Raw genomic sequence first — 27943 nt, 5'->3', positions numbered from 1 at the left:
CATATTTCTTGACTGGACTAACCTTTTGTCAGGAGTGGCTTGTGTAGATAATCCAAAGACGATGCTTGAGATGTAATTCTTTAACAAACACTGGGAACTAAAACACTACAATCCATGTAACGTTAACAAAAGACTCTCTTGACAGAACACAAGACCAAGAACTGAGGATGACAGAAGGCTTAAATACACAGAGGATGATGATTAACAGAACAGGGAAGAGGTGAAGACTAAAGATGATGATACACAGGGCAACTTTTTGAGCAATGTTGCTTGGGCATTTTCCCATTGAGAATGGGCAATAAATTTCAATCTAAAGTATCCAGATAGAAATTTGTTGCCCATTCTCAATGGGAAAGTGTCTAAGCAACATTGCCCAGCAACATTGCTCAAAAAGTTGCCCCGTGTATCATCACCTTAAAAGGGGCCGGTTACACAACACCATTTTCAACTAAAAACTGAAGAATTTTTATGCATTTTGGCCATTCATTTACACGACAACGGCATTTTGGGGGGCCTGAAAATGCAAACTTTTGAAAACGAAATTCAAATTGGAAGTTTTTGAAAAAGATATCATTATCGTTTCCGTGTAAACTACAAAAACGTGAATTTGTGAAAACGGTGTCACCGTGCGCGTGCGTATTATGTCTTCAGTCTGTTGGCCCGTAATGTTTCTTTACAAAGTGACATCGCCAACTACTGGCCTGGCATGCAGAATACAGCGTTTTTAATAATTTTCGCAGATCTGTGTGAATGGGGATCGTTGTGACAATGTTGTCGTCTATGCTTGAAAAACGCAAAGAAAATACTTTTCCGTTTTTAGTAAGTAGTTGTTGTGTAAACATTCCCTAATTAGAATCCATGACAACAGATTAATGACTAGAACTTAGGCAAAACAGACAATGAAAATTATTTGAAACATGAAAACTATGACTAAAACTAAACAAGATGGAGAAACAGAACGTAATTGTGACAACTATATACTGCAAAGATAATTTCTTAAGTTTTGTTATTGTTTTTCATTAAAAACATTCTAAACATCCTTAAACAAGACACCTTTGTGTGAGAACAGACTTTCTTGTGCAAATTTATCTCAGGCTATTTAAGGTAGTTAGATATTTTTAAGGCTAAACTTAAGTAAACTTTCACTGTAATTCAGTGTCTTAGCTATTTTCATCCAATGACCATTCTCGTGACATATATGTTGAAACTGTATATAAAACTTGAGTGTTTTCCATTCGTTTCAGAGTTTACATTGGGCAGTTTCTGCAGTGTGGTGGATGTTATGAACTTCTCCAAGCTGAGAGTCTTGAGGCTGGAAGGAAATGAGATCAGTGCTGGAGACATGCCCTCTGATGCTGCCCTGTGCCTTCGCCTGGCCTCTGATATCGCTGTGTAATGGCACTGACCAATCAGCAGGGGGCTCTTTTGTTTCCCCTCCAACATTATTATCTCAAAGTGACATAACATTGCATTGATGTACATTTTTATAGTAGGGAAATTCATAGTGCCTTGGGATTTTGTATGAGAGGAATCTAATTTCCTGTGGACTTTAGAGAGTAATACAAATACAGAAATGGGGGGAAAAAAGGAAATTGAGAGATTTAGATAGGAAACGGAGATCCTCTGTAAAGGTATGTGAAGCCACTCAAAAGCCACATAGCCATTTATGCTTTTCTGTGCTTTTACTTTATGATTGTGTGCTTGTCTGTTGGTTATGACACTATTGGCAGCACTAAAATCAACTTTACAGTTTGATATTTTGTTTGATGCACATTTGATTTACTTTAGGTTTGTGCAACCTGGATTCATGTCTCTTCAGGAAAGGAGTTTGAACAATGCTGTGAGTATTTATTCTACATGTGAGACAGAAGAATAGAACTGAGAACAGAAGATCTTACTTGACTACATCCGTCTAACTTGTTCTATAATGTGTTATCTGATATGATATCATCACAAGAAAAGGAAAGAAAAACCCTTGAAATCAGTAATCTCTATTCACATCTGAAAGAGGGGAAGGAAAAAACTTTGAATTGTTGTTTTAAGAGCAAATATATTGCATGTGAATTAATAATAAAAAAATGACTAAGTTTCTAGTGTTTAAACATGCTTGTAGACCTTTCACGTGGCTCAATAAAACATATTATGTTGTTTTAAATGCTTTTATCTGAGTATAATATATATGCAAACAAATCATATTTCACTAGTTTTCTGTGAAATATCAACTTTCATATCTTTATATCTAAATTGGCCTAATATGGTCTGTCCAAACCTGAAGTTAATGTAAAACCATATTTCTGTTCAATAAATCACAGCACACAAAGTGCTAATTCACTTTGTCTGATACTAATGTCATAGACTATAACACACATAGTCTCATGTTACCTTTAAGTCACCATTTAAAGGGTTAGTTCATTTATTACTCACCTTCATGTCGTTCCACACCCGTAAGACCTTTGTTCATCTTCGGAACACAAATTAAGATATTTTTGATGAAATCCGATGGCTCAGTGAGGCCTCTATGCCAGCAATATCACTGAATCTCTCAAGATCCAGAAAGCTACTAAAGACATATTTAAAACAGTTCATGTGACTTCAGTGGTTCAACCTTAATATTATAAAGCAACAAGAATACTTTATGTGCGCCCCACCCCGAAATAACGACTTTTCAACAATATCTAGTGACTGCCAATTTATTTTTTATTTTTCTGAAAAGTCATTATTTTGTTTTTGTTTTTTGCGTGCGCAAACAGTATTCTCGTCTGGCAATAGAGGCCTCACTGAGCCATTGGATTTCATCAAAAAATATCTTCATTTGTGTTCCGAAGATGAACAAAGGTCTTACGGGTGTGGCACGACATGAGAGAGGGTAATAAATGACATTATTTTCACTTTTGGGTGAACTAACCCTTTAAGTTTAACATTCTTTTGATAGATCAGTTTATTGCTATTAATCTTAATTATATATCGACACATCTTTGAAATGTTGATGTTGCAGAACATTTGGACAGATTTTGCATGCAGAACATTTAGACAGATTTAGGCCCGAATCAAGGAAGTAACCTTCAAAGAAAATGGACAGTTAGGAGAATGTGGCTTTTTATGCTTTATTGCCATGAATCAGTCACATATTAATGTAATTCAATTTGCAAGTCATGTGTTACTATAGCCTGCAGGTCATTGGGAATTATTGTCACATTACACAGATTTGAGAACGTTTTGGGCTTAATGATGTTGTTTTGTTAAGTTTGAGTCACAATGTGTTTGTGACAATAGGGCAATGACATCATATTATGACATTATTAAGTATGTAATAGGGAGTATGCTGTCCTGCAACAGTTCAAATGTGTGACTGATGCTCTTCATTTGTAATATTTCTATGTTCATGATCCCAAAAACAACCTGAATGCAACATTTTTAGAGTATACCTTACTTTCTTTTTATCAAAGTCACTGCGTATTGGAAACCACCAGCAAGATGCTGTCTAACTTTGACTTGTTAGAGATTGTAATATCAAAAATTACAGCACATTTGTCAAATTAACTGATTTGTAACATATATATATATATATATATATATATATATATATTACAGTCAAACCAAAATTTATTCTGACACCTTCAACATTTCACACATTATCACAGTTTATTTGCTCTAGTTTAGGTCAACCAATTACCAAGCAGTGCTTAATTTTGTTCAATCTGTGGTGTAAAAAAGGTCACATTAGCAATTAAAGAAAAAAACATGATCAGGTCAAAGTGTCTGAATAATTTTTGGTCCCAATTTTTTATCAATTTTACTGGTAGTCCACTGTATGAAGAATTTTTGGGTATAATATGTCATAGTTTACTTTATTTTGCTATCCTCACTTACATAAATGAACTATAGTGTTCTGCACCCACTACTAAAACTATAAAAATTATATCTGGTGTCTGAATAATTTTTGGTTTGACCGTATATATACCTATCAGGCATAACATAATAACCACGTTCCTAATATTGTGTTGGACCCCCTTTTGCTGCCAAAACAGCCCTGACCCATCGAGGCATGGACTCCACTAGACTCCTAAAGGTGTGCTGTGGTTTCTGGCACCAAGATGTTAGCAGCAGTTCGTTTAAGTCCTGTAAGTTGCGAGGTGGGGCCTCCATGGATCGGACTTGTTTGTTCAGCACATCCCACAGATTCTCGATTGGATTGAGATCTGGGGAAATTGGAGGCCAAGACAACACCTCAAACTCGTTGTTGTGCTCCTCAAACCATTCCTGAATCATTTTTGCTTTGTGGCATGGTGCATTATCCTGCTGAAAGAGACCACAGCCACCAGGGAATACCGTTTCCATGAAAGGGTGTACATGGTCTGCAACGATGCTTAGGTAGGTGGTACATGTCAAACTCGATCAAATCCTTATGCTTGCCCATTTTTCCTGCTTCTAACACATCGACTTTGAGGACAAAATGGTCACTTGCTGCGTAATATATCCCACCCACTAACAGGTGCCGTGATGAAGAGATAATCAGTGTTATTCACTTCACCTGTCAGTGCTCATAATGTTATGCCTGATCGGTGTGTATGTATATACATATATGTGCTCATTATGGTGACAATATTGTAACTCTTAGACTATGATAACATGTTTCCTCTGAAACAGGCACAGTCTTTGAGGGGGTTGTTTGTTTCTTTTACCTGTAATTACCTTATAAGCACTTTAATGACAGTCAAAACACTTCTGGGTAATAACATCAGGCTGCGGCAAACGGCACATGGCCATATCTCACAAATGGCTTGTGTGAATCGGCAAACCGAACTATAATCTGACGCTTAACACATTGACAGTGAGTTATAAGGCTTAAATGCAGGTGGTGAGATGTTCAAACCTGTAGAAATGTTGAGGGTGTTGAGTTAATAAGTTGCCTGATTATTTCAGGGTTGTGCTCTCTTGTCAGACTTGATACAAAGATCTTATGTTTGCTCTCCATCTCTCAGTGTCCAGTCTTTGAGGGTCTGTGGAATGTCAATAATGCTTTTGAAATCTGCACTTTAACATGCTTTGGGAGACAAAAAGACAGGGAAGTGGATTCATTTAATTCCCGGAATCTTTTATTGTGCCTTGGTAAATATTTTATGATAAATGTCAATTTCAATACTGGCACACAATGAAAACACAATCAAACTTTTACAGAGTTTGATTACTGTGTTTTTCCATGGATTGAAATACAGTCAAACCAAAAATTATTCAGACATTTTTTTTATTTTTTTTTACTATTTTTTTTTACTAGTGGAACTATAGTTCATTTAAGTAAGAGAGGAGGATAGCAAAATAAAGTAAACTGTGACATATTATATCCAAAAATACAGTGGACTACCAGTAAAATTGATAAAAATTTGGAAAAATTATTCAGACACTTTGACCTGACCATGTTTTGCTTAAGTTTTATCTGACATAATTAAGATCAATTTTTTTCTCACACAATTTAACTCTGAGATCTTGTCATATTTTATTAAAATTTTTGAAACTATAGTGAATAAACTGTATTAATGTATGAAATGTTCAAGGTGTCTGAATAAATTTTGGTTTGACTGTATATAATAACTATTGCTCTGTAAAACCACAATATAATCTGAACTTCATAAAACATGTTTTTTATTAAGAAAGCCTATTTTGTTTCCCTGACATTCCCTGAATAGCACAGCCTCGCCTAAATGTTTATTAATAAATATTCATTTATTAACAAAATTTCATGGAAGTGATATCACTGAATAAATATGAATAAGTCATATGCACATCTGAACCTTGTTTTTTTTTTTTTCTTTGTTGAATCACGAACAGATGACTTTCATGCTGTTATGACAAAGGATGACTGTGAAGCCCCCTTTTTGAGGGAGTATGTGTAGTTTATCAGGGGCCTTAGATGATAGTACTTATTTAGTTAGACACTTACTTGATACTTGGGAATTTCTCAAATGACTGAAACCTAGTCATGACTAATTTAGCCCAGTCTTTCCTAATATATATATATATATATATATATATATATATATATATATATATATATATACAGTACAGTTCAAAAGTTTGGAACCACTAAGATTTTTAATGTTTTTAAAAGAAGTTTCGTCTGCTCACCAAGGCTACATTTATTTAATTAAAAATACAGTAAAAAACAGTAATATTGTGAAATATTATTACAATTTAAAATAACTGTGTACTATTTAAATATATTTGACAAAGTAATTTATTCCTGTGATGCAAAGCTGAATTTTCAGCATCATTACTCCAGTCTTCAGTGTCACATGATCCTTCAGAAATCATTCTAATATGCTGATTTGCTGCTCAATAAACATTTATGATTATTTTCAATGTTGAAAACAGTTGTGTACTTTTTTTTTCAGGATTCCTTGATGAATAGAAAGTTCAAAAGAACAGCATTTATCTGAAATACAAAGCTTCTGTAGCATTATACACTACCGTTCAAAAGTTTGGGGTCAGTAAGAATTTTTATTTTTATTTTTTTGAAAAGAAATTAAAGAAATGAATACTTTTATTCATATATATATATATATATATATATATATATATATATACTCAAGCATATTTAACTATTCCAAACAACTTATTAATAAATCAAGCTATATTGTAAAATATTGATTCCAAACTCAATATTTCCATCAGAATAAATGTAAACGCAAACCAAGATTATAATCAGTGTCTGTAATGTTTATGAACACACCAAATGTGATGTTTTGTCATGTTAAAAGGGGGTGGGGATGGTATGTGACCTATTTAAGACTACCGCATACAGTTTTTCCTCAAGTTCACTCAGTCAGGTGCATCCATCACTTCAGCTGTCGCTCTTGAGACTGTGCTGAAGAATGAGGAAATACAACTTGAACAACATTACAGGCGCACTTTTCAGAAACTCAGCTGCAGCCGAGCAGGTAACAAGCAGATATGTTATTCATGTTGTTTTTCTTTTATTGGCATGTTTTGATAATGATAACAAATGTAACTATTTTTGAGACTAAAATTGTAACGTGAGACCAACTGGATGTTTTTTTTTTTTTTTTTTTTGGTGATGTGATTTAGTAGTGAGTTTTTAGTATATTATTTTTGTTTGCAGGACAAAGATGGATCCAGCAACCCAGGTCCTCATGTTGGGAAGCAAGATGAGAACACTGACAGGGGAAATTGGAGTAGTAAACGAGAGTACATGCTGTCTATGATCGGCTATGCAGTTGGTCTCGGAAATGTGTGGAGGTTTCCCTACTTGGCTTACAAACATGGGGGAGGTAAGATGACGTTTAAGATGATTTTTCACAATCAGTGCATGTCAAACTAAATTCTTTGTACTGCATAATAGAGGGGCAAAATGTAAAACTAGACAAGAAAAACGGCCATATATTTTTACATTTTCATCATAACTCATAGACTACTACAAATCTACCTGCCAAGGAGCATTTATTACATAAGCACAAAATCTCAAACAACATTTTAAATAACATTTCTCACAAATTTCTCTCTGTTTTGAATACTGCATCTTCTTTACATTTCAAGGGGCTTTCCTCATCCCCTACACTATCATGTTGGCTGTTGCTGGCCTTCCCTTGTTCTTCATGGAGAGCTCTTTTGGACAGTTCTGCAGCCAAGGCCCCATTAATGTGTGGAAAGCTGTGCCTATACTGCAAGGTAACAAATGAGCACTTAAATTCAACCTTAAAGGTGCCCTAGATTATGTTTTTAAAAGATGTAATATAAGTCTAAGGTGTCCCCTGAATGTGTCTGGGAAGTTTCAGCTCAAAATACCCCATAGATTTTTTTTTTTATAAATGCCTTTTTTTTTTTTTTTAAATGCCTATTTTGGGGCATCATTATAAACGCGCCAATTTTATGCTGCGGCCCCTTTAAATCCCGTGCTCTCCGCCCAGAGAGCTCGCGCTTGCCTTAAACAGTGCCTAAACAAAGTTTACACAGCTAATATAACCCTCAAAATGGATCTTTACAAAGTGTTCGTCATGCATGCGGCATGCATGCGTCGGATTATATGAGTATTGTATACTGTTATATTGTTTACTTCTGATTTTGAATGAGTTTGATAGTGCTCTGTGGCTAACGGCTAATACTACTCTGTTGGAGAGATTTATAAAGAATGAAGTTGTGTTTATGAATTATACAGACTGCAAGTGTTTAATAATGAAAATAGCGACGGCTCTCTTGTCTCCGTGAATACAGTAAGAAACGATGGTAACTTTAACCACATTTAACAGTACATTATCAACATGCTAACGCACCATTTAGAAAGACAGTTTACAAATATCACTAAAAATATCATGTTATCATGGATCATGTCAGTTATTATTGCTCCATCTGCCATTTTTCGCTATTGTTCTTGCTTGCTTACCTAGTCTGATGATTTGGTTGTGCACATCCAGACGTTACTGGCTGCCCTTGTGTAATGCTTTGAACATGGGCTGGCATATGCAAATGTTGGGGGCGTACATATTAATGATCCCGACTGTTTTACGTAACAGTCGGTGTTATGTTGAGATTCGCCTGTTCTTCGGAGGTCTTTTAAACAAATGAGATTTATATAAGAAGGAGGAAACAATGGAGTTTGAGACTCACTGTACGTCATTTCCATGTACTGAACTCTTGTTATTTAACTATGCCAAGATAAATTCAATTTTTCATTCGATGGCACCTTTAAAGATCTTGGAGCTGCAGAGGTGGTTTCTTCAGGTAGACTTTTTACCATATTTTTAGGTCCATTAATGTGGTAAATGCCTCAGGGCTAGTTTCTACATGTATTAAACCAACCTTGAGATATGCTAAGGACAAATACTTTGCCGGCACTGTTAACATGCAGATTGCATATTTACATATGCCCTCAGGACCTTTACATTAATATTTAAGGATGTTTGTGGGCACTAAAAAAAAAAATGTGCTAATCAAGTTTGCACTTATTTATACAAATGTATTCAAATGTGTCATTTATACCTTAAACTTATCTTTTTATGTGATCTTTTGTAGGTGTTGGCATCACAATGATGCTGGTTAGCACTTTTGTGGCAATCTACTATAATGTGATCATTGCATACAGTATCTACTACCTCTTTGCATCTTTTCAAAATCCTCTCCCCTGGAGTGTCAAGAACTGCAGCTCAACAGGTTTGTTATTTATACGGCTTCTCTTCTGAAGAGGCCCATGTTGTTGTGTCAGACATACCATGAATTTTTGCTCAGATAGTGAAAGTATTTGGATTTTTTCCTAATGAACTGGCTTTTTAAGGGAAATTTGCTTTTCGCACTTAACCCTGTGACAAATTTCTCAGATGGGAAGTTCCTAACAGCTCCGTGCTTAATGATAAGAGTTAGATTTAACTACTGTCTCGCATGTTCAAATTTTATTTATCAAGATCCTGTACAACAGAATAATAGTGCAGTAAATTGTTGCGTATACCTCATGTTGTATTTCAACAGCCTACAACATTTCTGCTGCAGCACTGAATTTGACTGCACAAAATCAAACCTGCCAGGATCAAATCTCAGCAGGCCCGAGCCTCAGCGAGAAATACTGGGAGTAAGTGGATATTTGTTTTTATACAATACCTGCTTGTCAGAGAGACAGTTTAAAACTAACACATATTTAATATCACAAAATATATCCTAAATTTGTGACTAAAATATTGTGTTGGGTTGTGTCCGTTTTTGGAGGTGGTTGGAACATAGTTAAAGACTTGCGGAGTGTAGTTTCCTGTTTGGTATTGTTTCCTGTTAAAACAGGAAGTTTAGGTGGTTTATCTTGCCTTTTGATGTTTACAACGCAGTAGTTTTAAAATGGAAGCAAAAAACACAAAAGATAAAAATTGTTACAGTGTACAGTTTTTGTTTTAAATGATTAATAATTAATCATATCAGTTACCATAGTCAGTAAAAAGACTGCCAGGAACTAGAACAAAGGAGACAATATGCTGAATAGAAACAAACTGAAAAATCCATGAAAGTGAAAGTAAGACAACATGTGACAGAATATGTGTTACAGGTAACAGTAACTATATGCTACTGTTCAAAAGTTAAAAAAAAAAAAAAAATAAAAAGAGTAATACATTTATTCAGCGAGGATGCAGTGACTGACAGTAAAGACATTTATAACGCTATGAAAAATGTCTATTTCAAGGAAATTTCTATTTATCAAAGAATCCTGAAAAAAATATGCCATGCTTTCCACGAAAACATATAACATTGATAATAATAAGAAATGTTACCTGAGCACAAAATCAGAATGATTTCTGAATGATCATGTGAAGACAGGAATAACAGCTGCTGAAAATGTTACGTTAAAATGAAAAAGTTATTTTAAATATTTAAAAAAAATATATATATATTTCACTCCTACTGAAAAATAAATATACTAAAATGTATTTGAAATACATTTATTTCATGCTAAGTATACTAAAAATGCATTTACATATTTATGTACTTAATATAAATAACCTGCAATTGTACTTTTAGTATACTAAATTGGTATACTTAAAGTCTGCTGAATTGGAACAATTATTTTTGTGATGAGGTCCAGCTAAAGATATACTTAAATATATTTGATTATGCTAAAGTGGAACTATTGCAAGTATACTTTAGGTACATTTTAAATATCTTGCATTCAAATTATACAGTGATCATACTATCCTTTACTAATAGTGATATTAAACACATTTTAGGCTTAATATTAAGAAATATGCATTGTGCAATAAAGAAGAACTCCAAATAAATTTTCATTAGAATATTTATGTCAGTAAATATATAAATGAGTTTGTTGTTAGTATGAAGTGAATGTAGGCCTATTTTAAATATATTTTGGTAGATTTTTTTCACTAGGGATCCCGTTGGTTGAACCAGAAGCTGACACATATAGACCGCTATGGTTGATCTGTTTTTAAACACGCCATAAAGCCAATCACACTCACCAACAATCGGTTTTTCTGTACTTTTGCTAACTGAACTCGCTGGAGTGCACACTATTGGGAATCTGTGTTGCAGATATTTAGAGTCTAGAAACTCATTGTAGCTAAATACACAAGTCTCACCATGTATTTCAAATCTGAGAATGATGAAATAATTTTTAGGTGATGCTATATAATTTTTTAGAAAAGACTTTCTTTTTGTGCAAACCAAAGAAAACGTGAGGTATGAACTGAAACATCTAGTTTGTTTCTGCTAACAGGTGCTGTAAAGGCAGAATTTTCAAACCCAACTTTTGCCTACAACTCAAATGTAACAATAAGCAATTTGTAAAAAATCTGTTGACCTGTTATGATTAAAAGTACAATTCAATGAACTGTATTTGAGTTCTACTTGTTGAGTATAAAAATAGTTTTGGCCTAGATAAATGTTTACAGGAAATGTGTTGTGACTTGCAAAAAAAAAAAAAAAAAAAAGTTATGACCTTTACCTTTTCAATAATTTTCCCACACTATCAGGTAGGCTATTGTTTAATTCAATTGCATTATGTTTTAACCATGAAATATTTTTTCAAAAAAGTTTTTTTTACATGAAAATAGCGTCAATCACGCAAATAAAAAAAGATTTTTGACAAAAAAGATTTTTGGGGGGGTACTTAGGGAAACGTTGCCATATGGCAACTCTGTACCACAATAGAACAATGGTCAAAAAAGTACGTTTTTTGGAAAAAAAAATATGATTTTCTTTTCTATTTAAATGCACATTTCTTTTACAAATTGATAGATTTATATACTTGGAACTCATGCAAACCAAAAATAAGTAGATCCCTATCATTTAATCCCTATCATTGGGCTCACTCATCACTCATTATGGCAACATACCTATTTTTCCATAGTGGTACAGCGTTGCCATATGGAAACATTAATATTTTCTCAATTTACATGTTAGACAAAGTTGATATGTGAATAAAAATATCTAATTTACTTATCAAAGATGCTGCAAAAAAAGAGCAATTCCTGGAGCACTTCAACAGGTGTCTTCCATGTGAGGGTGACAGTGGGAAAGAGAGTTTTAGAGGGACATTCAAATGTCATTTGACTTAAAAACAGCACATCATTGGCTACCTTAAGGCCTGCCCTTTTAATTCCCATAGTGCAGTGGTTCCCAAACTACGGTGGCCCAGTAGTGCACAACACAACGAAATTAAAAAAGCAAACATAAGTTCACAACACAACGGAAACAAGCCACAACACAACGAAATAAAGCCACAACACAACGGAATAAGCCACAACACAACGGAATTAAACCACAACACAACGGAATTAAACCACAACACAACGGAATCAAGCCACAACACAACGGAATCAAGCCACAACACAACGGAATAAGCCACAACACAACGGAATCAAGCCACAACACAACGGAATCAAGCCACAACACAACGGAATTAAACCACAACACAACGGAATAAGCCACAACACAACGGAATCAAGCCACAACACAACGAAATAAAGCCACAACACAACGGAATTAAACCACAACACAACGGAAATGCTCCCGACCACTTGGGGCTCTCAGAGCTAGGTAATATTACTATTCCTTGCCACTGTTCTATAAAGTCGACAGTTTTACAAAGATATCAATACCATGATTAGTTTTAAGTATGTAAGCATTGTATATCGACATGGTATATTAATTAAAAATCAACTACGTTCACAATAGCTTCATATTTATACTTGTGAATGATTTGACGCGATACCACGGCGCAGGATAAAGGGAACATCCACCAATTCCACCAAGTGGTTAAAACGTATAATTTGTATTCATTAAAATTACTTTTAACATTTAAAAACAGACATGTTCAAATTCCAAAGGTTGTTAGTTCCTGTTGGTAAGACTGACAAGCTTTGGAATTTGAATATGTCTGTTTTTAAATGTTAAAAGTAATTTTAATGAATACAAATTATACGTTTTAACCACTTAGTGGGATTGGCAGACGTTCCCTTCATCATGCGCCGTGGTAGCGCGTCAAATCATTCACAAGTATAGGCCAAAATATGAAGCTATTTTGCACGTAGGTGATATTGAATTAATATTTCATGTCGATATGCAGTGGTTACATACTGTTTAAACTAATCGTGGTATTGATATTACTGCCGACTCTATAGAACAGTGGCAAGGAACACTAACTTTACCGAGCTCTGAGAGCCCCCTAGTGGTCGGGAGCATTTCCGTTGTGTTGTGGCTTTATTCCGTTGTGTTGTGGCTCGATTTCGTTGTGTTGTGGCTTTATTCCGTTGTGTTGTGGCTCGATTCTGTTGTGTTGTGAACTTATGTTTGCTTTTTTAATTTCGTTGTGTTGTGCACTACTGGGCCACCGTACCAAACTGGGGTACGTGAGGTGACAAAAGGGGGTACGCGAAAAAAATGCTGAGCAGTTCATTTAATTCTACCTTAAAGTAATATTAAAATCAAGCATGTATTTCTAACTGCCAAAATATCGTAAATCCAGTACATTTAATCAAATTACCTCATCATTTGCAGTCAAAAATGACTGTATCCACACAAGCAGCATGCATATGATAGATTGCGTTCAGTCTGCTGCCTTAAATCGCGCTAAATTACTGTCTTTCTCGACAATATACACCTTTGTAAAAGTGGGGATTTAGCACTTACTCGCATGAAGAACAAATATAGACACAGATAATGGATTAATTTCGATTTAAGACTCAAACTTTCTCCGATACAATAACATACCTTGTGTGAGTTCTTGTGTTTAATGATGATAGCGAGCAAAAATGCAATTGTTCCCAAATATCCACATGACTGCAAACGTGACATTATTATACAACAGGTCAAAAAATAAAACGTACATTTTAAACAGAGTACTGTCGGTATTTACTCTATTTTGCAATGAAATAATATTTCTTACGAAAACCACAGCAGAACTACAACACGCGAATGCGGCTGTGGCTTTGAACGAATCGTGAGCAGTGTTGCCAGATTGGACTAAAGATTTCCAGCCCAACTACAGCTTAAAACCCGCCCATTTCAAAAAATACCAGCCCAAAATACATACTGTTATTAAAACTGTTATAGAATAAAACACACCATTTTTTTTTTCTTATTAAACAACCAGACTAACAAATCGCACATTGGAGAGCACCAGGCTCGCCCCAAGTATATCCAGTGCATCTTTTTTTTTTTTTTTAAATATAAATGATAATTTTAATAAAACACAAGGTCTACATCCTCAGAAGGGGACAACATTTTTTATTGTTCTTGTGCTACTATTGTCAGAACTACAGTTCTTTTCTAATAGGCCAATTCTCAAATCATTTCATTATACTTTTCTTTTTGTATTAGTAGGCTACTTACAAATTTGTGCTTAATTACCAACTAATTTTTTTTTTTTTTATATTATCATTATTAAAATTATTATTATTATTTAACTTATAGACCACTGGGCGAATCAACATGAATTCTCGTTTTTTCCTTCTTTTAATTTTAAATAAAATAATGACTGAATGATACACTGAATCGTCACTAGACACTATGGGCCCTATAATACACCCGGCGCAATGCGACGCAAGGCGCAGCTGTTTGCTAGTTTGCGTCCAGCGCCGTTCGCGTTTTCCCGTTCAGCGCCACGTCCTTAAATTAGTAAATGCATTTGCGCCAGTTAGTGCGCCCATGGGCGTGCTGGTCTAAAAAAGAGGTGTGTTCAGGCGCATTGCCGGCGCATTGCTATTTTAAGAAGCTGAAAATAGACTGCGCCATAGACCAACTCAAACCTGGTCTAAAGTCTAAAGTCAATGGAGCAATATTTTTTTTGTTAGAGCGCGTTGGTAGAAACTGCGCCTCTGGGCCCGTCCACACTGCGCGGTGACTTTGGTTATTACACACAGGGATGTGCATCACACAAACATGCCAAATATTAAAAACAAAAGGATTACAGTGTAAAAGAATATTATTGTGTAGGCTACATAAATATAAAAATGTAATGATGAATAGTCATTGCGTGTATTAGAATTAGGCTACCTATTTTCAATTCAGCCTATTACTACTTATAATGATGAACGAAACTGGCTAATTAATTGAACAATCGTGCCAATACACACACATATATATTAACTGACTCATCGCGTGTACGCCATGTAAATAGCAATCCGCCATGGCGCGAGCGCATCTCGCTCTTAAAGGGAATGGGAGATGACACTCTGATTGGTTTATTGAACGTTATGCCCATTACTCATTAAGAGAATAGGGACAACCCATTTCAAAAATGCGCCCCGGCGCACGGACCGTTTTTCAGTCGTTAAAATAGCAAAAGTGGATTTGGACACGCCCTGAGTGCACCTGCGCCGTGCGCTTTACACTTTGCGTTTAGATCGTTAAAATAGGGCCCTATATCAGCTATACGTTTCAGAAATGATCAAACATCAGAATCGCCTACCACAGGTGTAATCCATGTTTTTAAAGACGGGTCGCTCTCCCATTCCTTTCTGTAGGACTTTTTATATTTACCCCACTTTGGCATGATGATGATGATGAATGATGATCACTGATGATGATAATGCAGTTTTGATGATATAACGAATTAGCTTACAACAACCCGCCAATCAAGCTTGAAGTCTGATTGGACAGGATTCCCCTGAACCTTATTGGCTAACCTGAACCATACCTAATTTAAACGTCATCCTACATTATATAATTTATTTTATAGTTAGTTTTCATTAAAAAAAAATAATAAAGAATACTGTTTATAGTCAAAAATAAAAACCCGCCTGTTGCATCAAAAACCAGCCCAAATTTTAAAGACCCGCCCAATGCATTTTTTTCCGGTCGGACGTGACCAAAAGGAGCCCAATTGGGCGGGAACCCGCCCAATCTGGCAACACTGATCGTGAGAGTCAATGATTCAATGATTTATTCACAGCCAATTGCTTCGTTACTGAATGAATGACTCAATGACTCACTCATAAAAACAGTGACTTGCTGCCACCTACTGGCGGTTTTAGTTTAATATTTAAAAGTTTTATTAGTTTTATCATTGCATATTTCTCTATTGAACATTTTTTATTTAAAATATTATTTATTTTATAAAGTTATTCATAAAGGTAAAAAAAGCATGCACTGAAAAATCAATTTAGGGGGCAAATATTGTCCCTTAATGGTAAAGGTGTGACTGCAGTCGAAGTGGAAGAGAGGGGGTACGCAGAAGGATGGTAATTCCTTCAGGGGGTACTCCAAGCTAAAAAGTTTGGGAACCACTGCCATAGTGCAATATATTGCAATATTTTTTTTTTCTGAATAACAAGGAAATGAGTAGAAATGGCCTGTTGCCCTTTGAAATATGCACTGCAGCCCTTTGGGCTGTTCAAATATTATGAATTATTAAACTAATTATTAAATCTGACCAGTCCTCAAAAATTACACAAAAAGTTAAAATGTCAAATAAATTCAGAAACATTAACTGCATGAAAAGTACATCATTTTAATTTATGCGTCACATTTAAATTTGTAAAAAGCGTAATGTGAGACCGCCAAATCATTTCAATTGTGTTTTACGTCAGGAGCAGTTGTGGTGCATTGAGAGTTAAAGTGCGCAGAGACAATCGGCAGAGAAATGTTACGTATGGTGTTATTTCTTCAACAGTTTAAAGTTTAATGCACTTTCGTGTTATATAGCTACAGACCGTTTCACGTTTATTTCCAATTTTGAGTAAAATTTAAAAATTGTCCTCACCTCTTTAATCTTTAGTCTTGAATGATTGGAATCAATGGGTCCATGACACAAGGGCAAACTTTCAGATGTTACATGTTTGATACACCCTGTTATGACCTAAAAAATAGCCATGAGCCAAACAACCCTGATCCCTGAGTACAAGACACAGTACATTCAGTGTTCATTCATGCACTGTATGCAACTGGTTTCTTTCTCTGCATTCTTTTGATTCTTTTTTTGTTATGTGTTTTTTCTGTGTTTTTGGATTGAACATTTCATGACTGAAATATTTGTCCTCAGTGAGGTGGCTCTTCAGCGCACTAGCAGTATGGATGAGACGGGGCCGGTGGTATGGCACCTGGCCCTCTGCCTGCTGCTCTCCTGGATACTAGTCGGAGCAGCTCTCTTCAAAGGCATCAAGTCCTCTGGGAAGGTTAGTGCTTCAAGTTCAGGAACATTAAGTTGTATCTGTACTATAAATTATTGAGATGGCCAGTGCATTTTGGATTCAATTTATCATAAATGGTTTGTTTCAGGTGGTGTATTTCACGGCTACTTTCCCTTACCTTGTCCTTTTGATCCTGCTAATTCGTGGTGTAACTCTGGAGGGAGCAAAAGACGGCATTGAGTTCTACATCGGTTCAAACTCCAACCTCACCAAACTGGCTGATGCCGAGGTCTCTCAACATCTAAACACAATAGTCTAACTGTACTAGAATACACATACTGTAAATCAGACAGCTAATGTAGCCTGCTTTTATCATAGGTTTGGAAGGATGCAGCTACTCAGATCTTCTTTTCTCTCTCCATTGCCTGGGGTGGTTTGATGGCTCTGTCCTCTTACAATAAGTTTTACAACAACTGCTACAAAGACTCCATTATAGTGTGTGTTACAAACTGTGGCACCAGTGTCTTTGCTGGCTTCGCCATCTTTTCTATCCTCGGACACATGGCGCATGTCTATCAGAGACCAGTGTCAGAAGTTGCAGATGCAGGTAAGATCTGAAATGTAAATGTAAGTGTTTTTAACAAAATTTTTAGAAATCAAAAACAAGTAATTAAAAGTGTGTGTTTGCAGAACAATTTAATTGTTTTAATAAAAAGCAAATTATAAAATGAGTAATTTGTCATGAAAGCCATAGTTTAACCAAAAATAATATTAGCATGATTTACTCATGTTGTTTCAAACCCACTTTTCCTGTTGTTTCAGAGAAAAATAACAATATACACTCTTAAAAATAAAGTTTTTTTATTGGCATCTATAAATCCATTGAAGAACCTTTAACATGCATGAAACATTTTCAATGCATAAAATGTTCTTTATAAGTGGAAAAAGGTTCTTTAACTTATGAAATGTTCTTCCCACTAAGAAAAAAAAGTCAGAATTTTGAGATATAAACTTGCAAAGACCGTTCGCAAAGACCCGCCCCCTTTGGTTACTGTTGCCACACATCATGTTCTCACGCAATGAGGACACTGACAATGCGTCAACAAACAAGACAGAGCAGGTTACTTTTGATATTTGATATAAGTCCCAAAATTTTGTCATTTTTAAAGAAATTTAAACAAATATCATTTTATGGCTCTTTAATGTGTTGTGACAGATCGCTGTAGCACCTCAGTTCAAGTGGCTCGTGAACCAATCATCTCATCCTATTAGATAAAAGTTGCAATATGTAAGAATTTTGCAGTAAAATATCCAAAAACCACTAGGCCAGTGTTATATATTTTGTTCACTTGAGTACTTACAATATCCCAAATGTTTCCAACTATTTGTAAATCGTGAGAAAATTGCAGTTTTAACCAAGGCTCCGGGACGTGTGAGGAGTCGCCTGTCAGTTTTATTTTGTAGAAACCATGGAAACACCAAATACGCTTTAATATATTACATGTTTTAATAGGCAAGGGAACATCTGTTTTGATATATTTATATACATAAATATAGTAGCTAACATAGCATAATCAGATGCAGCTTTATTTTTAGTAACAGTAATACAGCATTTTCTCCATCATACAAGACGTTTTAAAATTAAATGCATACCATTTATCAACACAAGCCATCCAGCATTTAATATGATATTCTAAAATCGATCTATCTTACTGCAGTGTGTAACAGTGTCTCACAGCAGCCACCGAACGAACACACACAGTAACATTATAACATTTTCAACACACTCAAATGTATCTAATATGATAAACAGAGCTGTGTTACCTCATATTCATGACTGGAAAAGCGGAAGCAGCTCCGGCGACTGTGACATAATAAAAGTTCCGCCGCACGCGGCGTGTGTTGCGCAATCGCTCCAGCTGCCTCGTTTAGCTCCCACAACACTCGCTCCTGCTCTGCTTCATACTACAGTAACGTTAATAATCGCATCCATGAACTTGATTTCTTCCCGAGTCCTATCCCAATTCTTTTCCATCAGCCATTGAGGTGAAGACCACATGTCCCAAGATTCCGCGCTCAAACTTGGCGTCATCAAGCTACGCCTTTGTTTTGAATAGGCTTCTAGTGACCTCTAGCGGACAGAAAATATTGCATATTGCACCTTTCATTTATAGCGTCAAATAAACATGAATGAACATCATAAGGAATGTTGTTTAAATCGCGGAAAGATGTCAGTACACACCATTTTTCAAGTTCAAGTCCACCTACGTTAATCTGCTAACTCTCCCCTGACTGCTTTGTTTGACAAAATGGCGGATTTGACGTTATGATTGGTTAGATCGCCGGTCAATCAAACTCTTTGCAAAGGGTCAACTGTGAGTTATAAAGTCCAATTCTGAGAAAAAAAGTCAGCTCACAATTTTGATATTTTCCCACAATTTCAAGTTTATATCTCGCAATTCTGTCAGAACTGCGAGATATAAACTCACAATTGAGAGAAAAATAGTCAGAATTGTGAGCTAAATAGTCACAATTCCCTATTTATTTTTTATTCAGTGGCAGAAACAAGCATCTTTTGGTTCTTCTGTATGATGGAATAAAATGAGAGAGTGAAAATGGTCATCATCTTTGGATGAACAATTAAAGGTGCCCTAGAACTTTTTTTTTAAAAGATGTAATATAAGTCTAAGGTGTCCCCTGAATGTGTCTGTGAAGTTTCAGCTCAAAATACCCCATAGATTTTTTAAATTCATTTTTTTAACTGCCTATTTTGGGACATAATTAGAAATGAGCCGATTCAGGGTGTGTGGCCCTTTAAATCTCGTGCTCCACGCCCCAAGAGCTTGCGCTTGCCTTAAACAACATAAAAAAAGTTCAAACAGCTAATATAACCCTCAAAATGGATCTTTACAAAGTGTCCATCATGCAGCATGTCTAATCACGTAACTACAGTGTTTATTTTGATGTTTACATTGATTCTGAATGAGTTTGAGGCTGTGCTCCGTGGCTAACGGCTAATGCTACACTGTTGGAGAGATTTATAAAGAACGAAGTTGTGTTTATGAATTATACAGACTGCAAGTGTTTAATAATGAAATAGTGACGGCTCTTGTCTCCGTGAATACAGTAAGAAACGATGGTAACTTTAACCACATTTAACAGTACATTAGCAACATGCTAATGAAACATTTAGAAAGACAGTTTACAAATATCACTAAAAATATCATGTTATCATGGATCATGTCAGTTATTATTGCTCCATCTGCCATTTTTTGCAATTGTCCTTGCTTGCTTACCTAGTCTGTTGATTCAGCTCTGCACAGATCCAGACATTACTGCCTGCCCTTGTCTAATGCCTTTCATAATGTTGGGAACATGGGCTGGCATATGCAAATATTGGGGGCGTACACCCTGACTGTTATGTAACAGTCGGTATTATGTTGAGATTCGCCTGTTCTTCTGAGGTCTTTTAAACAAATTAGATTTATATAAAAAGGAGGAAACAATGGAGTTTGAGACTCAATGTATGTCATTTCCATGTACTGAACTCTTGTTATTTAACTATGCCGAGGTAAATTCAATTTTTGAATCTAGGGCACCTTTAATTAATTTACCTTATTGAGTGGTTTTAGCAAGAAGCTAAGCTGCAATTTGTGTTTTAGGTTTTGGATTGGCCTTCATTGCGTACCCTGATGCTCTCTCTAAGCTGCCCATATCACCCCTGTGGTCAATCCTGTTCTTCGTTATGCTTATTACTCTTGGCTTGGACTCACAGTTTGCAGGAATAGGTAAAGAAAAGATTTCTATATCTATAAAAAAAAAAAAAAAAAATCAGTAATCCAATTTTTGATTTGAATTATAATCTGTCTACAGAGGTTATCACCACTTGCCTCGAGGATGCCTATCCCAAAGTTCTGAAGTCCAAACGGGGACTTATTACGATAGCGGTCTGCATTGTTCTCTTTCTGCTCGGCTTGCCTTGTGTCACTGGGGTAGGCAAACCATTCTGAACAGCACTGATTAGGAATATGTTCACATTTTCACTGAGAGACTTTCATGGAGATCCACTCACCATTACAAAATGAACCCAACTGTACATGTAAAATGTTTTAAATTATGTTTTGAAAGGCAGGAATATACTGGGTGAATTTAATTGACACATTTTGTGCTGGATGGATTCTCCTGGTTGCTGGATTACTGGAGGTCTTAGGTTTATCCATCCTTTATGGTGAGTATATATTAGTAATATGTGATAATGATATAGTTGCTATCTTCAATTATTAATCTGTTCTTTTCTAAAATGCATGATGTACATTTTCAGGTGGTAATCGTTTCATCAAGGACATTGAGATGATGATTGGGACCAAGAGCTCCCTCTTCTGGTTATGGTGGAGAGCTTGCTGGTTTTTTATCACACCAGTGGTTCTTTCTGTATGTACACAATTTTTTAAACGCATATATGCAACAAACCTATATATAAATTGTACCAAATGATGATGTTGTTTTTGAAATAATGTTTTTTTTTTTTTTTTTAATGCAGATTATTCTTGTATGGTCCTTGTATACTTTAACGTCCCCCACATATGGCTCAGTTGCATATCCAGATTGGGGCATTTCCTTGGGCTGGTGTATGACTGCATTTTGCCTCATTTGGATCCCTATTCTTGCAATCTGGAAAGTGTACAAAGCTAGCGGAGGCCCCTGGCAGGTAAGGCAGAATTTTCACATTTTTATCTGATGGCATTACGATATATGTTAACATGCATAGTATATCAGTGGTGCATTGTATTCTTTAGTCACACACTATTCATTATGATCTCTTGGATTTTGTCGTACAGCGTATCAAAGCAGCCTGTTCACCTACAGAGGACTGGGGTCCTTACTTGGAGTGTCACAGAGGAGAGCATTATGGGACAAGAAGCGTGTCTGATGCAAATATATTTGTAATCTCAAATAAATTAACTACTAAGTTTTAAAAAATGTTTAACATAAGCATAACTGTTCTCCATAGTTTAATGAACAAGTTAACTTAATATTTTAATGTATCAAATTTTAATCCCTTTGTTTGATTGAATTGTATTCTATATGAATTTTTGTGGACTTTATTTTTTATGAGAAGTTTAAATGTTTACATTTATCGTTTTAGGTTCTCTTATTGGAAAAATGTAATATTTATGTTTAATGAATATCAATTAAATATATATATATATATATGAATGAACAAATCAATATGGGTATAATTACCAGACAATCAACTGATAGATCTTGCATCTTATATTGCAAACATGTTTTTAAATCACAAAAAGGGGGTGAGAATACATTTATGGGGTACATATAATGCATATTGTTAACCAGCGGTGTAAAGTATTTGAGTACATGTAATTACTTACTGTACTTAAGTGGCTACTTTGTAGTTTTAGAGAGTATCAAAGATATAAGCATCTTTTACTCTCTACTTGACTACATTTTTGAATAAGTAGCCTGTATGTACTCTTTACTCCAATATATTTGTGATAAGTAATGCATTTACTGACATTTTGCATGGCACCTAACTTTTTCTGCAGCAGGTTATTTCTGCTACAAAAGAAGTGATATCGCCATCTACAAGGCATTGAAGGTACTATATCTTGTGTGTCTTGCCCTTACTCACACAAACTCGTCAACAAAGCTTCATTATGCGAATGCTAGTACATTAGCAGGTAGTTGTGAATCACATGTGTTTCATATTGTATATGAGATGAGGTCATGACTGCAGCCGGTGATTAGGCCAAAACCAGCACTTCCAGTGCAAGTAGGCTTTAACTATTTAATTTTACTTAAAATTATTTTATTTACCTTTTTGAAGGATATTGATTTACTTAAGCAGTTTTTGAGCACTTGAGCTTAACTGAGACTTGAGTGTTTGTAGACGTTTAAGAGTCTGTTGCGGCAACATTGATTTATTGCAATATTGAGGTGTTCAGTTTTATTTTGATTTTAGAAAATAAATGTGATTTCTCTCTTCACAAATCAACTGTTTCTTGTGTTTCACTGGCATGTCTCTTAGGTGTTGACTACTGCATCTTTGAGACTACGTTCAGTACAAGTAAAATACTTGAGTAATGTTGAAATCAGATACACTTACTTTTACTCAAGTCATATTGGAATTGGTGATTTGTAACTTGTAATGGAGTAATTTTCGCTTAAAGGTGTCTGTACTTTTACTCAGTTATGGTTTTCAGGTACTCTTTACATCTCTGTTATTAAAATACTTGCATAATGCAGAGCACGTATAATTTACTAGATCAGAGTTTTTCAAATAACTGAGATATTCTATATACAGTCATTATTATTCAGGAAACAGTATATTGCCTAATGTTATCATCCATATATATATATATATATATATATATATATATATATATATATATAGGGGTGTGACGAGACAGGTATCTCACGAGACGAGACTCGAGATTGAGTTCATGAGATGAGACGAGACAAGATTTTTACACACTATTTTTAAGAAATCCTCAATGGCGAAATACATGACTAGAAAAAATATTCTGCAGGTGTCTTTAAAATGTTTTAACTAATCATCTTAATGAATGTCATTTCAGTTCTACTTTCTGAGTATGAATTATCATATGCAGTAAAAGACAACAATACTCAAGTCCTGTAAAATGTTTTGCCACAAAGTCAACTGACTGACTTCTCTTCTGTATGATTTCAGTCTCTTCAGACCTTACTGTAGCCTACATGATTTATATGATTTATATTTATATAGCTTCTACAACTTTTGACCTCCCAACTGAACTCCTTTCCACAAACTGATCATAGAAATAAAAACAGTATAAATAAAAATGGTAACACTTTACAATAGACTAGAGCTAAGAGATGGTTACAACTATACTGCCCAGCCTAAAATAGCTTTCATATTGAGAGATATTTGCATTCTTCAGGGAGCCGCTTTCAAAATGCGGGGTATTGAAATCGCGTTTGAATGCGCCCTCGCGTTTACTTTCACTTTAACTCTGTAAATATGGAGCGGCGGCGACTGTTATCCAACTGAATTAAATGTTTTTTATTTAAATACAAAGCAAAAGGACAGTGGAGGCGTAATGTAAACGTAGCGGTGGCATATTGTTTCCTAATCATCCTAACACTCTGTCATGGCAATATCACTACTTTTCGCCTCGACGAGAAATCCCGTCACATTTTAGTCTTGCGAGATTTTGTGACACGAGATCTCGTCACACCCCTAATATATATTTATATTTTTATTTATTTATTTATTTCTCCAGGAAATGTTATAGGCTATGTGAAATCTAGAACAATCATTTATTGTTGATACTGCACTTAGACAATACAGGTTCTGCATTTTGCTTGTTCTTTCCAGGGTTTTTATATCTCTTAAAGGTGCCCTAGAATCAAAAATTTAATTTAACTTGGCATAGTTGAATAACAAGAGTTCAGTATATGGAAAAGACATACATTGAGTTTCAAACTCCATTGCTTCCTCCTTCTTATGTAAATCTCATTTGTTTAAAAGACCTTTCGAAGAACAGACGAATCTCAACATAACACCGACTCAGGGAGCGCGAGATTTAAAGGGGCCGCAGCCTGAATCGGTGCATAGTTAATGATGCCCCAAAATAGGCAGTTAAAAAAATCAATTAAAAAAAATCTATGGGGTATTTTGAGCTGAAACTTCACAGACACATTCAGGGGACACCTTAGACTTATATTACATCTTGTGAAAGAACGTTCTAGGGCACCTTTAAGGGTTTATTATCCCAGACCATCATCAAGGTACACTGGTGCCATGGCACCTCCAAAATTACATTTAATCAGCCACTGAATCTGTAAAGCTTTCAGAAAAACAGATTTACTTATGTGCAAGATTTAAGGAAAGACCCGAAGACCCTCACCAACAGCAGGTACTGTACCTCTGAAAGCAGCAATTACTGACATTTTATTAGCTAATGAAAATGTAAGCTATTCGAGTGATGGTAAAATAATGCTTTACATGCCCAGAAAGGTCTTGATGTTGTCACAGCCAACCCAAACTCTCAGGCTGTTGTTTGCACAGGGAACCATCTGTGGAGAATCCCATGCCTGAGTCGCTCTGATTGTCAGGAAGCAACAGATATGAGGTAGCCTGACCTAAAGTACATTGCCATAAAAACATTTTCATTTATTTTGTCAAATATTCTGTTGCATAAGATGACAACCAGAGAACAACTGTCATTTGTTTTCTAAAAGTCAACTCAGTATAAAGTGTTTAGTGGGTACAGTATAATCCATCAATTGCCAAGAGGGTTTCAGATTGCTGAAAACCATACAATCATATGATAAAGATAGAATAAACAGAGAGCACAAAAAATGAGTTCAACATTGAGCCCTTCATTGTTGGGTACATAAAATTACTTTTATTATAAACACTGACTGTGCATTACAAATCACCGATAGAGTAACAATAATGAACTTATGCATGTTTGAAATTTGAATCTGGAACCCATGGAGCTGCACGAGCAGCAGGAGAATCACACCTGTGATGCAAATACAATCATTTAAATCTCTTTTAGAAACAACTTGTCAAACACAACTGATTGAAAGAGTTTAGGGGAAATCAGGAGCAATTATCCACTTTTTTTTGCAATGCGGAAGTAAGCTATTTACCGTGAATGTGCAAGACTTCCAATTCATTAGCTGCTATATAGGTAAATAACTAGAAGAATAACAGTCAACTGCAGTAAAAGTGCAGTAAACGGTAAAACTGTTTGAGCTACAAACCAGCGTATAATTAGGACAATGTATTAAAATATTGTAAGAGCGTTAATTCTTTATTTCTCATTGGTTATTCACAATCACGTGGGCACAGGTGATCACTTCCGTTTTCTTTATTATTTCCTCTGTGGGATTGATTGTTAGTTGGTGGAACGGGCGAGTAGTGGGAGCCAACTTTCTGTTGACCGTATTTAGTGCTTGTCAAGTCATGTTTTTATGTGCTTAAATAAAACCAAAAGGCAAGTTAAATCTTCATCTTCCTTTGATGTCAAGACCAAGTGCGAACGAGTCACGAGCCCACTACTTAGCCTGTGGCTATTGGATGCCGCTAATAAATATTATGATAGAAATGCCAGTTTGCTATATCAACAAGCATGTGAATCACACTAGAGGAAAAAGTGTGATTATCCTTTTGTGAGAAATTTTCAAAATAATAATAATAATAATTCATTATATTTGGAGCTTTTCTTGGCAATCAAAGCACTTTACATGGAAAGGGGGAATCTCCTCAACCACCACCAATGTGCAGCATCTACCTGGATGATGCAACGGCAGCCATACTGTGCCAGAACACCAGCTTATTGGTGGAGAGGAGACAGAGTGATGAAGCCAGTATATATCAGTATATATGGTAATGATTAGGAGGACATGATGATGGACAGATGCCAATTTGGCCAGGATGCCAGGGTTACATCCCTATTCTTTTTCGAAGGACATCCTGGGTAACCTCGATAAAAACTATTATTTTCACTATGATCAGGGCCGATTATATCCTGTCAATCAAAAGGGGGCGAAAAATGTGTCAGACTGCAACTCATACATAAAGACAATGTCTCATTTATTACTCACCCTCATGTCGTTCCACACCCGTAAGACCTTCGTTCATCTTCGGAACACAAATTAAGATATTTTGGATGAAATCCAATGGCTCAGTGAGGCCTCTATTGCCACCAAACTTCTCAAGATCCATAAAGGTACTCAAAACATATTTAAAACAGTTCATGTGACTACAGTGGTTCTACCTTAATATTATAAAGCAACGAGAATATTTTCTGTGTGCCAAAAAAACAAAATAAACACTTTTCAACAATATCTAGGCGAAGCTTAACGAATCTTTTGTTTTGAATCAGTGGTTCGGAGCATAAAAGTCACGTGATTTCAGCAGTTTGATACGCGATCCAAAAGACTGATTTGAAAAAATTTTTGTAAAGCTTCGAAGCAGTATTTTGAAATCAGCTATCACTAGATATTGTTGAAAAGTCGTTATTTTGTTTTTTTGACGCACAAAAAGTATTCTCGTCGCTTCATAATATTAAGGTAGAACCACTGTACTCACATGAACTGTTTTAAATATGTTTTTAGTACTTTTCTGAGAGGTTCGGTGACATTGCTGGCAATAGAGGCCTTACTGAGCCATCGGATTTCATCAAAAATATCTTAATTTGTCTTCCGAAGATGAACGAAGGTCTTACGGGTGTGGAACGACATGAGGGTGAGTAATAAATGACATTATTTTCATTTTTGGGTGAACTAACCCTTTAAAGCAGGCTCTATTTGACCTTATGAATCACCCATAGTTCAAGCCAGGGTTGCCAGGTCCATGTTTTTTCTACACCAAACATTATTTGTAGCATGCCTCACATCCAATAATTACTGTTACTTCTGATAAAAAAGCCTCTGTATTCAAATTCGGTCCATTTTATCACAAAATTCAAACAATAAATGGCATTGTGATGCTCTTAGATATGATGTGACAGATCACTGTAGCACCTCAGTTAAAGCGGCAGTGTGGGGTGCTGGAGTCTTTTTCCCTCTTTAATACAAATTATAGCATGAAAAAAAAACATGCATGAACATCAGAAAGTATGCTGAAAGATACCGTACATCTTAAGGTTACGTTCAGACTGCAGGCAAAAGTGGCCCGAATCCATTTTTTTTCCCACTCATATTTCACTCAGATCTGTTTTTTTTTTTTTCATAACAATGTGAACAGCATTGTTATTTTTCAGGCCACTTCCATATGTGGTTCTAAATCCGATACAGGTCATACATTTTGCAAAGCAAGCTCAGTCTGAACAGTCATATTGGAATTCATGTGACTTTTCACT

The 27943-nt window shown here is 35.5% G+C and overlaps 2 protein-coding genes across 11 annotated transcripts in view; both read left to right on the top strand.

The window, feature by feature from the left end:
- Positions 1-2155, top strand: part of fmoda (fibromodulin a) — a 104014-nt gene extending 101859 nt beyond the window's left edge. For 7 of the 9 annotated variants that reach the window (XM_048172462.1, XM_048172460.1, XM_048172458.1 and 4 more), the window contains one exon: positions 1245-2155. In XM_048172462.1, the coding sequence (XP_048028419.1) occupies positions 1245-1396 (152 nt within the window). In that variant the 3' untranslated portion in view covers positions 1397-2155. Of the gene's footprint in view, positions 1-145; positions 275-1244 lie in introns of those variants that run through there. The other 2 variants (XR_007182110.1, XM_048172463.1) reach the window with 2 other exon arrangements.
- A 4545-nt stretch (positions 2156-6700) lies between these two features.
- slc6a14 (solute carrier family 6 member 14) lies at positions 6701-23078 on the top strand. 2 transcript variants are annotated; one of them, XM_048173223.1, is made up of 14 exons: positions 6708-6935; positions 7118-7286; positions 7552-7683; positions 9025-9162; positions 9475-9574; positions 16982-17114; positions 17218-17358; positions 17448-17676; positions 20732-20857; positions 20943-21061; positions 21198-21297; positions 21391-21500; positions 21610-21777; positions 21908-23078. In XM_048173223.1, the coding sequence occupies exons 1-14, from the start codon at positions 6870-6872 to the stop codon at positions 22043-22045; spliced, it is 1869 nt and encodes a 622-aa protein (XP_048029180.1). In that variant the 5' UTR covers positions 6708-6869; the 3' UTR covers positions 22046-23078. The 2 variants fall into 2 exon arrangements, 1 of the variants encoding a protein (XP_048029180.1); XR_007182210.1 differs by lacking the exons at positions 21610-21777; positions 21908-23078 and having other exon boundaries at positions 6701-6935; positions 21202-21297.
- The last annotated feature ends 4865 nt before the right edge of the window (positions 23079-27943 follow it).

This window comes from Megalobrama amblycephala, linkage group LG21 (assembly GCF_018812025.1).
Source record: "Megalobrama amblycephala isolate DHTTF-2021 linkage group LG21, ASM1881202v1, whole genome shotgun sequence".
Classification (NCBI taxonomy): Eukaryota; Metazoa; Chordata; class Actinopteri; order Cypriniformes; family Xenocyprididae; genus Megalobrama; species Megalobrama amblycephala.
Note: the sequence above shows the minus strand (reverse complement) of the source record. Positions and strands in the feature narration are given on the sequence as shown.

What these genes read in the sequence shown, in the direction of transcription:
- slc6a14 (XM_048173223.1), top strand. Translation starts at nt 6,870, where the DNA reads ATGAGGAAATACAACTTGAACAACATTACAGGCGCACTTTTCAGAAAC. An exon ending in GCATCAAGTCCTCTGGGAAG is followed by an intron (nt 17,115 to 17,217) that starts GTTAGTGCTTCA and finishes GGTTTGTTTCAG; the next exon opens with GTGGTGTATTTCACGGCTAC. An exon ending in GTCAGAAGTTGCAGATGCAG is followed by an intron (nt 17,677 to 20,731) that starts GTAAGATCTGAA and finishes TTTGTGTTTTAG; the next exon opens with GTTTTGGATTGGCCTTCATT.